Source organism: Homalodisca vitripennis, chromosome 1, assembly GCF_021130785.1.
Source record: "Homalodisca vitripennis isolate AUS2020 chromosome 1, UT_GWSS_2.1, whole genome shotgun sequence".
Lineage (NCBI taxonomy): Eukaryota > Metazoa > Arthropoda > Insecta > Hemiptera > Cicadellidae > Homalodisca > Homalodisca vitripennis.
This window is the reverse complement of record NC_060207.1, coordinates 28,503,970-28,518,385: the sequence shown is the minus strand read 5'-3', so window position 1 is coordinate 28,518,385 and position 14,416 is coordinate 28,503,970. Positions and strand designations below refer to the sequence as shown.

At 33.7% G+C, this 14,416-nt stretch overlaps 1 protein-coding gene across 1 annotated transcript in view; it reads right to left on the bottom strand.

Moving 5' to 3' along the window:
- Positions 1 to 2,081: 2,081 nt before the first annotated feature.
- The window catches only part of LOC124358795 (carbonic anhydrase 2-like), a 42,401-nt gene continuing 30,066 nt past the window's right edge, over positions 2,082 to 14,416 (bottom strand). The window contains exons 6-7 of the mRNA XM_046811088.1: positions 6,095 to 6,325; positions 2,082 to 3,274 (exon numbers count right to left, since the gene is read on the bottom strand). Coding sequence (XP_046667044.1) covers positions 3,095 to 3,274; positions 6,095 to 6,325 — 411 coding nt within the window. The 3' untranslated portion in view covers positions 2,082 to 3,094. The remainder of the gene's footprint in view (positions 3,275 to 6,094; positions 6,326 to 14,416) is intronic.

The window sequence follows — 14,416 nt, the reverse complement described above, 5'->3', positions numbered from 1 at the left end:
TGTAATATGATTGGATCAATTGGACCACACGAGTGTGTGTGACTGTTGGAATTGTGGCCTTGTTGTAAATTCCAACTATTTGAGTAGCTACACAATCGGCAATTGCTAAAAATCTTAATTCTTTCTTATTATTAGGGCTAAATAACAAAGAACGTTTATACTTCTCATCCTAGCAACAGAGCAGGATGTCGTCGTATGTTGGCAGCGACAATCCACTTAGTTCTTTGGACACACCGATGATAGGGCACGGGGAGCGTTTGGACATGCCATTTCAAAATTACAACATATAAAAACACTTTATCACAATGTTCATCACATCACTGTTTGATTGCACTAACAACGTGAGCACTAGCAGTAACGCGGATGATTTGCAACTGACCGCCCGCGTGTCCCGTAGCCTGGGCGAGTCTATCCGTCCAAGCGGAAGTCGAGTATGTTTTGAGGAGAGCTAACTAGTACCTTACTTTCGGCCTTTTGCGCGAATACAGTTTAGGATTATCTGTTCGGAAAGTATGTTTTCCGTGTTGGGAGAACAATTTTGAATGGTTTTCAGTCCATTAAAATATTAACTTACTAATTTTTAGATTGAGGCATATATTTAAAAATCGTTAAAAATCATGAAAGATCGTTTTTTCACAAAAACGCCTCAACTTCAGGCCTTTTGCGCGGTTTCAGTTTAAAAGGAATGAGTCTAAATTTTATTTATATTTATTAAGGCCACTCTTTAAACCCTTTTTTAACTATTAGACCCCAAAAAAATTAAAATTTGAATTTTTGCGTGTTTTAGAAAATTGCCAAAATTTATATTTTTTTCGTAACTTTAAGCCCTCTGCGCGATTTCAAATTTTGAAAATGATTTTATTTTATATTTTTTCCTTAATAATGATGTCTATGCGCAAGTTTTTTGCGCTATTAGAATTTGATTACTCCAAAAAAGGTTTTTTCAAGCCACCCTACTGTAGAATTCCCCTTATCAGAAGGGGAAATATAATAAAATTACGATATTTTTATTATATTTCAATGACTTTATAACTTTTTCTTGTATTATATATTTTTAACAGTGGAAAGTTTTTAATAAATTTTTTTCAGATACATTGGCTAAAATTACATTTAGAAACTGTTCAATAAGATGGTCATTGGGAAGGTGTCTATATATTCGCAATATGAATAGACGGAATGTTATAGTGAGTTGAACTGTAACTACAGATGCGTCACAAATCAAAGGAATGCTGTGATGTTCAATGTTTAATCAGTGAATTTCGCTATCCAGTGTCTTGTGCTCAAAAATGGCCAATTTACCCTTCAAAATATCCTCCCTGCAAATAAAAATAAATCTAACTTATGTTTGAGTAAACATGTGTTACACATTTTGTCATAATTTTGGCTGTGACGTGAACATTCAAAGAAAAAAGAAGGTGGTTTAAGCAGTCTATTTTGTTGCTGATTTGGTCAACATTTTGGTGGAAGATAACAAAGGATTTTGTAGTTTGAGAGTCTGCTCTGATCCTAAGTTTACATTAAATCCATATGCACTTGATTGTCTCTTGCCAGAGTAGAAAACTTTGGTTGTAGAAGATCCTGGAGGGATACGCCATTTTCTTCCATCCCTTCTGTTTGTAGCTCATCGATATCAAGCAATCGAAAATAAAATAACTGTTAAAAATTGTATTGGCTTTGTTTAGCATGCCCACCAAGCTGTGAAGGGCCTTTTTCTCTCCATGCCCTCTATTGTACCCTTGACTTCTCTGTACACTTTCCTCAGATTGTTCGTATCTGTGTGAGAATATATTACTGATATCTGTGATATCTATTATTTTCTCCCTAGGTGGTTAACATTGCAGATTAACTACCTCAGTCACGCAGTTTACATTGGCATTGCACAAGGGTGAGTCTCATCAGCAGTATGTTTTTTCAAAGTCAGACTTCAGTTGGGAAGAAGATAAAGCTATAACTAAATAAGGTTAACTTTAATTATAAAAGTATTTCCAGATAGATAACTTGGTTACTCCATGTATTATTAAGTGCCTTCACAAGAAGCATCTTTATTTAAGTTACAACTATGGAAATGGGAAAAGATGCAATTCATTTTTAGAAAACTTTATTCTTTAAATATTAATATACATTAAAATTCTTTACATGGTTAGTACACACAGATTGTTCTTATAAAGAAAATTCCTACATCACATGACTAGAATCAACTGAAAATTTCACAGTTTATGACTAGAAATAATCCATTTGGGAATTGAAAAATAGCTGTGAGAGTGAATTCTACTACTTGAGTGAAAGTTCAATAAATATACAAGTAGGCTATACCCTCTACTCACTTTGAAGAAAACCATGCAAAATTGATAGAACAGACTTGTGAACTGCTTCAGTCAATAATTAAAAATCTAATTTTGTTTCAGTACAAAAGATATCAGTGTAAAAAATCCAATCTAATTGGCAAGTTCCAAGAGCATTTTGATGTATATGTAACAAATGCTATCACAATGAACTATTTTTCAATGTTATAATAACTTGGATACACTAAGTTATAACCAAAATAACAATTCTTTAATGAAAAATATTAAAATAATGGACATCAACTCATAGATGAAATTTTCCCAAATGAAACAGAAAACTTGAGATCGCTATCTATATATCTTTGGAATGGCACCACTATTCAACTAAAGTTTATCCCCTAAAAACTATTAAATTACTTGTGTATCTGGTGTAAAATATCTATAATTTGACACAGTTTTATATTGATTTCATTTACAACCAAACTTAAGTAGGATTTTAACAGCTTTGGCAGTTATATAGTTATTATTTAAAGATATGTAAATTTTTGTTGTTTGTCCAAACAATAATACTAAAATATAGCATTAGCTAGTCCTGAAATAAATAGGGTTATATGATATACATTTTATTGATATGTTTGACTGTTCATCTTTAACTAAATGTGTTCATTTCATTGCCAACACTAATAGGTTCATCACACAGCCTATATTACTCAGAAGAGGAAAGAGCATGACACTGAAACACAAAATTCAGATCTATCCGTTCTATGTCTCTTTGATCGTGACTGTTTTACCACAATTATGTGCGTTCCTTTTTATCTATATTGTAAAAGAACAACAAAGACACTAAAAAGAGTGACACTTAAAGCAGCACTGGTGGCACACGCTCCATTGTCAGACAGAAGGTAGACATCTCTTTTGTTGATTTCTTGTAATCTGCGGTAATTATGTTCCAGTTTACCGGATTCACTGCTCACTTGTCTGAAAGTCTTGATCTGTAACAGAATTGTACAATATGAGTATGAAAATAACGAAAACAGTATTTCAACATAACATGTATCTCAAATTTTTAATTGGCAATTTGGATTAAATGAATCAAATAGCTTAGATTTTCTAGTATGAGACTGGTTGATGGATTAAACTAGAATGAACAGTTGAAAAGGATTGCGGAAAAGTAACAAAGGGAATCTTTGTTTTACGGAAACATAAAAAAATTTCAAAACATGACAGTTTCTACCAGTGCTTGTTTTAGTTACATCAACTCAGTAATATTGTGGGAAATAGTCGAATTCAGAACAGTTTTTAGAAGTTTTCAGATCATTTTTACTTGGAGAAAAAGTGCTGAGTGTAATACCTCGACTATCTCGCTGTAGGTAGTTCTTTACAAGGCTGAGTCTCTTAACGTCTCATGTATATTAAGTATCAATCTATACCAAATTAACTTTCCCAGCAATGAGCAACACACAATACGTATGGAAAAGAATTTAATTAAGAGTCTAAGAAATGAAAAACTTTGGCTACGCAATATCTAATTACTGACAAAACTGGAAATGTTCTCTTTTTTCTTACTTTTTGTAGCCTGAGAAGCACATTTTTGAATATAGTTATGCCACATGCAGGATGCTCCTTATGCTTCCTACCTGCCTTACCTATTAAATTTCTTAAAATTTAGCCATTCAGGAGGCTATGTCGATGTTTGGGATTAACCTAGTATCTTTACTAGGCGAACTCAACAAGATGTCAAGTATCAAGTTAAGCATTCTGGCAAAATTATCTAAAAATAATTTCTTCTACCATTGATTTTCGTACATGGGCGCTACCAGAGAGTTGTGTTGTGGGGTGGTAAATACCAAGGGATGGGGTATGGAAACCCCCATAAAAAGGAATCCAAGGGTACTTCTCCGAGAAAATGTAGGAAAATGGATTTCTGAAATGATATATTACACTATTCTAGTGTTTAAAATTACTAAGTTTTCTAGTGCTTCAAGTGACTTTTCTTACTATTCTGTGGACTTTATATTCTTAGTGTTTATAGAAGATAGTGAAGGAAAATGTATATTATATTCATCTAGTAATCTAGAAATGAGGACAACCAAGGAGAAGATTTAAGTTTGTGGACTAAACCAAAGAAAACTAAATGTTTATATATTATATAGATCACATTTATTTTGTAGTAATGTTCATTTAGCAACAATAAGTTATGTTTTACAAATATTTGTTTTGTAACGATTTCCTTGATTTTAATATAATTTTTCTAAAGCAAAAGTGGTGCTAGTACACCCCCTTGCACCCTTCTGTTAGCACCTGTGTTTTCATACCAGATAGAAATCTGCAAGAGGAATTTACAATAATATTGGAATCAATAGTGTACTTCAGGTATGAGAAAACCTGAATGATTCGTTGTATCTAATAAAAGTGTGTCAATAATAGTAGACAGGTTGTTGTTTCTGGTGCTGAATATGAGAGATTTATGTCCTTCATACATTCATCAGCATCGAATAACTCTGTCTTAGTGGCATATAAAGCATTGTGTCAGCAGAAGAGACTATAAATACAAATATAAGATTTTGTAATAATAATCTCTGGCAACAGTCTTTGATAAATGGCTGCTAGGTCAGTTCTGGATATATAATTGCCCCTTGTATGCATTGATGGCAGAGTGTTAGCAAAGCATGTCTCTCAGGGAGCAGGCACAATTTCTCTTCTGTCTGCCCACAGTATAACTTAAGAGCAAATTATATAAGAAAAGTGAGCTTTCTGTTGGTACATGTAACTCCATAAGATTTGGCTCAACTTTAGGAATGATAGTAAACTAAAATCCATTCACAAATAAAGACCTTATTTATTTATTTATTTTTCTTTTATTTGGTCATGATGCCGTCAAGGACGTGGCCATTGCCATCTAACATTGGAAGATCCAGGGGAATAGCAGTCCTCCTGACATGACTACAGGTAATATTTAGTATTTCGTAGTAGTAGAAGGTCAATAGGATGAAACACCCTCAGTTTGCTGTTGAGATAACGTCCATGACGTTGAAACTGAGATAAGCCTGATATTGGGAGACAGCAGATTCAAAGTTGGGAAACAAAATATAATCTGAGTGAGGATGTCTACAGAAGCATGTTCTATTATTCTATTGATGTGATCCTAGAACAGAGAAGTGACTTTACTCATCTGCATCTAGTAAATAGATTTTATTTCATGTTATGAGTTAAATATGGTTCAAGTCCAAGCAATTTGCTTTTTAAATCCACTTAGCATATAAAACTTGTAAATAGCATGGAATGAAAGTTTTGTGATCTGCCAAGCATCTAAACAGAGAAGGTTACAGTCATATAAGCGATCCCTAGTCCATTTTTTGTATGGTACACTTTAATTTTCTAGAGCAAAGTTTCCACTCTTGCATATTGTCTTTTCTTCATTGAAAGAGATTCTAGAAAAAGATTCTAGAACTGTACAGAATTTGTTAGCCTCTTCCTTCTCTCATGGAAATTGCTAGACTTTTTGGTTATAGCAGTATGCTTAGATATATTGGAATTTGTTTATGATTTTTCATAACATTAGAATAGCAGACAAATCACACTGATTTATTTAGCTTTTTATTTTGAGCTCAACTTTGTCACTCAACAATATTATGAAAGATAAATAGCTTAAAATATACGAGTTGGTTTCTTAAATAATTAAGGAGAGTATGGGTCTGTTTGATTCTCAAATATGTTTATGCGTAATTCTTAAAAGGCCTTTGGAAAAGTTAGAATGTTTAAAATTTCAGAGGATTATTTTATATCCATCACAAAAATACAGTATCCCTTACCTGGTCTGAAGAAATTGGTACTTTAGACTGCATTACTGTCCACTTGACGGTCTCAGAGCATGGTGGTGTGGTTAAAGATCCCTGATAGCGGAAAAAGGTACTTCTGTCAGCTGGTAAGAATTCTATTGGGTTGAAATTAGGAGGCAGTCGTTCCTTTGCCTGAACTTTCCCCGACACTGCTCTCACAACCCTCAGTAGTGGTTCCAACACTTCTGTTCCATTTTCCGACTCCTGAAAAGAATATTGTATATCATGAATAAAGTTAAATAATCTAGTGTTGGCTGCAGAGTCCCTATATAAAAGGGAACATTTTAACTCTGCCCATTTATTATTTTATAGGCACATTGAATGTTTAAAAGAATAACAATGTACCAAACTGTTTTTCCACAATATGAACATATATGAAATACATAATAAAACTTACTATTATAAGCAGAAACAATATTGTAAATAACACACATATATTGATGCTAGATCATTAGTCATATCTTAAGAAGTTTCATTTATCATCTTAACTTTCAATTCCCATGTAAAAGTCGATTTTTAAACTTTCATCCTGTTACTAATTTTTTTTAGATATACTGTAATTTCTTTTTCTGTGCATTATACACAATAATTTAAAACTGTTTTTGTTTGGAGCTTTGTTACTTTCACATATTCTTTTAAAAGTAATAATTTAGAAAATAAAACATGTCTGGAAAAAATATTAGGAGAGTTCAATATTAAAAGAATTTATGATCATATTACTCCTTTTAGATAATGTATGGTACATCTACCTCGTTAATTTCGATGATTTCTCTAAGCAACCGGATACGAGAATAAAATTTATGAGAAATCTGCTCTTAGGTGTCTTAAATTCCACATTAAGTGGTTGTGCATGATATAAAGGGCAATGGTATTAGTACCTATACTGTCCTCTCAGGACAGATCAAATCTCATTGGTTTTGTTTTTGTAAGGAGAGTCAAAGTATTGAAATTATTTTTATAATGATGTAAGTTTAAAAAAATACATAAAACTAAAAAATTATTTGTTCAAATTTAATTTGGCAACAAAAATACAGTTCAGCTTGCCCGTAGGTTATATCGAGTCTTAATGTTACACACACTTCACTATAGGTATTTTACTAATTTCATTTAAAGACTGGTGAAACCATTTGAAACAGTTTTTGTTTACATTTAGACACAAATAAACATTGCCAGTTGAGCATTTTATCCGGCATTTCGGAGAACAACCACGGATGGTTTCCTGTCCGCAGAAACCACTCCGGCATGTGGTTGGATGCTTTTGTCTTTAAGATGACAGTGAGAAGTGAAGTTTTTATGTTTAAGGTCCTCGTAGCTGTAGGCTCCTCTGGATCATCTGTATCTGCATCCTGTGTGTCTCTCTTAACAGATAGAGTTGTAAGCAATATTTTCACAAAAGTCAAGATAGTCAAACCTGTCCTTCTGAGGAGTCTCTTCCTCCTTGTCAATCCATCTTCTTTGAATCCAACCAGCTGCTACAGAAAAATCAATCAGGTAGAGAATCAACCTCACAGGCGATTTTTGGTCTTTGCAGTGATCCTATAGTAGGAAATCATTCTGCTAAAAAATCTATTCCTCTCATACATTTATTAAATTTTGATGATTTAGGACCTATCAACTTCAATGTATTGCTTTTCCTTTTTGCTCCACCAGCGACAGAAATCTGTAGGGCTCACACAGTTGACACTTGAGGCCAATACTACTGGTTTCTTGTCAAACCATTTGACAATCATAATCTGGCTGCCATCACAAACAACCTGGCAGGAGTAACCATGGCCCCATCCACGTAGCTCTGCATCTGAGTAAAGAGGTGAATCGGTCGGAAGTTGCGTAATTTGTAAAATACCTGTTCCTGTAAATCCTTGCATGAACAGTATATCCAATAAATCAATTTTGAGAAAGCCTCACAGTAACCTTTTCTGCAATATTTAAGTCTGGATATTGAATCAGGGCAGCATTGGGAAAACATTGTATTTGCCTTTCTTTTTTCATAGAGGAAAATACAAAAATTCTCCAAACTACACAGTTTTTTTAACCCACAAGGATTAGGTTTTTCCCGAACTTGTTGCCTCACCTTAGTGTCCCCCAAGAATGGAACTAATTGTTCGTCCATAGAGACAAGCCGGCTTCTCTCATTTTGTAAATAACCTTTCCTGACAGAATTAATTATGGGAGCAACCTAATACTCATTAGATTGTTTTTCTTCATTTGTCACTGTCCCATAGTCCCTGCAGCGCTATTTCTAATCAGGAAGCAACTGTTGCGGGGCATCACATCGGCTATTTAATTGTGTCTAGACCGAGCTGCCCAATACGTCTTGATGAATTTTGAGATATAATTACAGTTAGTTACATTATTTTACTGATTTTGTTAAAACTTATTGTTTCTTTTTCTCTCAGTTGCTCAAGCAACTCATCAGGAATGTACGTTATTCTGTACGTACGTTTATCCTATACAAAAAGGCGGCCGTTACTGGTTAAATATTTATCATATTTCAACAGCCAACATTTTGTAGTGAATAAAGCTTAAGAAGTGAGGTTTGTGGCATTATATTCGAATACTAATAATAAAGACCTTTAAAACAATATGCATATCTGTCTAGACTTGCATGTAAGATTTCCCAGTTACTCCGCCACGGGCCGACTCCCCAATGAATTTGTGTGGTGGTTATAGCATAAAAAAGTAGTTAAGATAGGCATATACCGCTGTAAAGTTTGTAGATTTTATCTGCTACGGTTTAAAAAGTATTAAGTTGCTTCTAGACATTTTACACACCCTGTATATCTAACTTTAAAACCGAGTTAGTTTCGGGCTCTGGGGGTCATGTTCGGTGAATTTATTTATGCAGAGGACAATTGCAACAGGCTAAATTTGTTCAACCGGTTTGTAAAACTCAGTTCCACGTGTTTGAGTCCACAAATTAGATAGATAAATTGAATGATAACTTAGTAACTTAGTGTAGTTGAATATTACAGAGTACAGTGGATAGTTCTCTCCATACAAGCTCCACGCTAGTTTACTGTAAATGTTTAATGTGTAGTTTGTCTAGTGTGTGCTCCAAACTATTGCCGAAAGCCAGTTCCAATTACTTCAAACACGAGAACAGAATAATGGGCATTCCCGTCCTACAGCTAAGTCCTATTTTAAACTTAATTGCCAGCATTAACAGAAGCCATTAACTTTATCTAGAAACATTAATTTGCTGTTCGTCAGAAGGTCAGTATCGGTGACTTGATGACCAAATAATGAATGGTTTCAATGTAAAATCCCAAGCTCAACAACATACTGCTTCACTTAATAAATACGGTGGTTCGCTGTTCTAGTCTTTATATATATATATATATATATATATATATATATATATATATATATATATATATATATATATATATATATGAATGTTTGTATGTTTGTCCTTTATGGAATCGTGAACTATTTGACCGATCATTATGAAAATTTGTATGTATATGTATTTTTTCACTGAAAAGGTTTATATGCTATACCCATTGATGTAACTCACCACCAGGCGACAGTGAAAATATAAAAGTTATTAAAGCGCCTGCACATTTTAAACTGCAATCACTAGACAGTTACGTATATTAAAAAGCCAAACACTATTTGAAGGCTGAATTTTTGGTTGAACTTAAAGCTTGAGTATTAGACCACTTTATAATGAAGTACATGAGCGTGTACAATGGCTATAAATATACACTTTGACAGATTTTCTTAATCGTGGCAACAAGCTTTACATCGCCGTTGGAAATAATGATTCGCTGAACCAGAAGTACTCTTACACGGGGAAAAGCTTACGAAAAGCGTGCGAAGCCGCGGGAAGCAGCTAGTTGGTTATAAAATATTAACTGATTATACAAGACATAGTTTGATTTGGCAGCAATACATTTTTTATTGCAGAAATCGTAGCCTACTTATTTATAAAGTCATGAGTCATTTTATACATTTAAAAAACAACCCAATTTAATTCATATAAGATTTACTTATATCACTAAACCGAATATTGTGATCACTTTTTCAAATTAAATCTCTTACACGTAACTTAGATGTAATGGAGTAACTTAGGTTAGGTGCAGTTTATAGCAATGTTGACTATATTGGTGTTTCCAACCAACATACGAAGTATGTTCCTAATTATTAACTTCATTACTACGTTATAAAATTAGGTTTTATTTGAAAAATAAGAAATTCTCAAAGTATTCTAAAAAAGTTATACAGTCTTAACAAGGTTACATTTTAAAATATGCATGAATCAGTTTCCACACAAAACATACAGTTATATTAGTAGTCAATCAGAAGTGTTACTGTACTCTTTGTTTCAATACTATGAACCAAATTATGTTTGGAAAGCTTCTTGAAAGCATCGAACCAATATTCCGAGATAAAGTAATTGATATACTTTAAATTTTGTACGAAACTTTTATTGACCAAGATCTTGAGACGAGTCTGTTTAACATTTTGCTTATTAATATTTCCTAGTTTGTTGAGATTCTACAGTGGACTGCGTGTCTGTTTTCGCTCTGAGTCTAACATGACTGGTTTGTTAGTGAAACCAACAACAACATTGATTGTTTTGATTAAAGGATTTATAAGTGTACTGTACAAAACATTATCCAGTCCAGCCGAAAATAGGTAGTTAATAACAATAAACGATCACTCATGTTTGAGGTTGTTAAAGTTTTCAGTAGTTTGTTATTTAAACAATTTGCTTAAAATAAATTATAGTAAATTGGTTTTCATTGAGATTTTTATTTTATTTACCTTAATGGGTAATAAATACTTTGTTTCCCTAATTATTGATTGAATTCAGGATGTATTTGTATGAACTTAATTACTAATACGGGGGCTGCCTAAAATAAAAATAAATTACTAATTATTTTTCTTCTGATAAAAAAAAACAGTTTTTACAACACTTCTTACATTACTAAATTTCTTGAGAATTAAATTCACAACAACGTAAATAAGAGATAACTGAAAAGATATAACCTATTGCGAGTGGATATTCAAGGGGGATGTGGAGGTCTGTCCCCCCGTCCCCCACAAGCTGTGAGGAAAATAACTCCATCCTCCAACAAGAGTATAATTCTATTTATAACTTTGGCATTATACGTCGTCTATGGTGAAACGATTCTGAGTTTTATTTAGCCCACAAGAATAATGTTAAACTTTCATACGTTTATTTTTTTTTTTTAGGAATGATGGGAGATATCTCATTTTAAATTATACGCATTTATAAATACGCATCCAAACTTGTTTAGGTTTTCTTGTAAATTGTACATTTTTTGAATATTGAAAGGATGAAATGCAACAACACCGTTGAGATATTTCTAAGTAATCAATAACAATATATAAAAAAAAAAAATATTTTGGATGCATATTATTTATGTCTTTAAAATGAGACATTTCCCATACATAGTGTCCGAAGTGTAACATTGTTTTTATTGGCTAAACTCGAGATGGCCGCCATTACAGCTGGTTCTTAAATCAAAAATTTCTTCCTAAATGTTTAGTTTAAGACTAAAATAAAATAAAGCATACATAAATATTTAATTAATTTGCATTAGTTTCTTTCAGTGGACCCAAAGGCCGAAAGAAACTGATATGTCCGGCGGTGACGCGGCTAGCAGACTCGCTGGAACAACCGTGATAACTGGAAGTTACAGCCGGGTAATAGTTATTTGGACTGTTATATTAGGTTATCCGGGTTGAACAATATTTTTATTGCAATAATGTTAAAGAGTATATCTGAAGGAATAAAATGAACCATAATTAATTTGCCTGCTTAGTTAATATATCTGTGGTTGATACAGCTAACTTACATTTGTTCAACTTAGAATGTTCATTACTGCTAGAACCAGGCACGGAGAGATAATCCTAGAGATAACCACCTCTCGTACATGATTACTGAAAAATAAATAACACGATATGCTGTCCATCATGTAAGGATATATAGATGGTCAAAACACATTTCAGCTTCCTCAATGCTCATGTGTTGATGCACGAAATAAAATCTATCTTTGTAACTTTTTCAAAGAAGCAACTTCTTAAACAGAGTATGTACACGAAGTCGAAACCCTGAACGAATCCTAACATAATTTCATATAGGCTATAATGCTTAATATACATTTGTTAGCTTGGGTGTTTTTCGTATTTTTGAATGAGGGTGGTTCAGATGCGGAAATTTAAGGTTTATATCTAGAACCTATTAACAATATGATACGCGAATATTTACTAAAATAATTTGTAAAGCTGCAGAGATCCCTTAACATCAGGTTCATTGATGAGCCTATATTTTTTAAGTTTTTGCCTGAGTAGTCAGTAACAACTTGCCAAACAGCTCTCATTCATCATTATTTTTTATATAGGACGCTACAGATGCAGCTTTTACAGACAAAACAACTTTTTTATGCCAACTTCTTACCTCTATAAAAGTTTTTGTACAGTCTGCTAGGTAAACATGTAAGCGTCCTTCAGTTCTTCTTTTAATGTAATTGCTTCTAGAACTAGCTAATGGGGTTTCCTATTACTTTTAATGTAATCATAGGATTAAAAATCATTAATTACTCATTAATTAAAAAGATTTAAAAAGTGCTTTTTAAATTAAGACAGTTGCTCCTTCACATTCTTGTTATTTAGAACTATATTCCAGTCAAACTCTTGATTGGCGGTAATAAATTTAGGCACATTTTGTTCAGTAAGATACCTTGTTGAATACATTATCTCTGAACTTTTAGAATGAGGTGCATGAACTGGTGAAATAAGTACAATCTGGGAGTAATGATCAGATCACAACTATGATCTATTTCAGCTGTCACCTCGGTCTGGTAGTAGTCAGTATTACTGATATTTTGTTTCACTGAAAAATGGAAAATTCCCGGAAAAATCCTGTTTCCTTCACAATCCTTCCATCGTCAAAAATAAACTTCAAACAAAGAATCGGTCTGGTAAACGTTCGTAATAACATTATCCGTGTAACCTCCCTGGTGGCTATTCTAAGACCGTAACTATTAAGTAAATCTGATATCTCGATGAAGTTCTTATTATATTGTACCCAGCAATGAATGTTAAAGTTACTACAAATAACTTTTCTCCTCTTTTCTCTAACAAGAAGTTCCAAAGGACATTAAAATCTATCAACAAGTGTATCAGAGACACCATTTGGGGACTTATGTGAAGACATTTCAACAGCCACGGATTCAAAATCAAGCTCCACATTAAGTCGAGACAGTGACTTACACTGAGTGATGTCATACACAAAATCTTCTCTCACAAGAGCACAAACACCACCCCAAGTGACCTGAGAACGAAAATACATAGCTGATGTTCTGTAACCCTAAACACAGAGATTTGCTTGAGTAGATGGGTTGGGCCAATACTCAGTCAACAAGCAATGTAATCCTTTTTACTAAACAAATAGAATTCAATCTCTCCAATTTTTTTAGCAATTGACCGAACTTTTTGGTGAGGTTTTTTGAGTCAGTAAAACTGCACTCCTTATGATGGTTTGAATAAATTTAAATAAGCCAAGCAGCAAGCTTAGAACAAACCAACGTCTTGCCGGCTTTATTTAGACGCTGGCCACTCATATAAAGTGGTTCCTACTCGAAAAAGTGTTAGTACGAAAAGAGAAATAAAATAACATGCTGTATTTAGTTCAGCAAGCATATACACACTCATACCAACCAGCCTATGTATTTCAGTTGAAACGATTTTGCCGGTATCGAGGCATGAGCGCCAAAGATAGTGAATGTTACACTCTTATGGAAGTCGCATCGCTCCTAACAATATCGAGGCATGAGCGCCAAAGATAGTGAATGTTACACTCTTATGGAAGTCGCATCGCTCCCAACAATATCGAGGCATGAGCACTAAAGATAGTGAATGTTACACTCTTATGGAAGTCGCATCGCTCCCAACAATATCGAGGCATGAGCGCCAAAGATAGTGAATGTTACACTCTTATGGAAGTCGCATCGCTCCCAACAATATCGAGGCATGAGCGCCAAAGATAGTGAATGTTACACTCTTATGGAAGTCGCATCGCTCCCAACAATATCGAGGCATGAGCGCCAAAGATAGTGAATGCTACACTCTTATGGAAGTCGCATCGCTCCTAACAATATCGAGGCATGAGCGCCAAAGATAGTGAATGTTACACTCTTATGGAAGTCGCATCGCTCCCAACAATATCGAGGCATGAGCACTAAAGATAGTGAATGTTACACTCTTATGGAAGTCGCATCGCTCCCAACAATATCGAGGCATGAGCGCTAAAGATAGTGAATG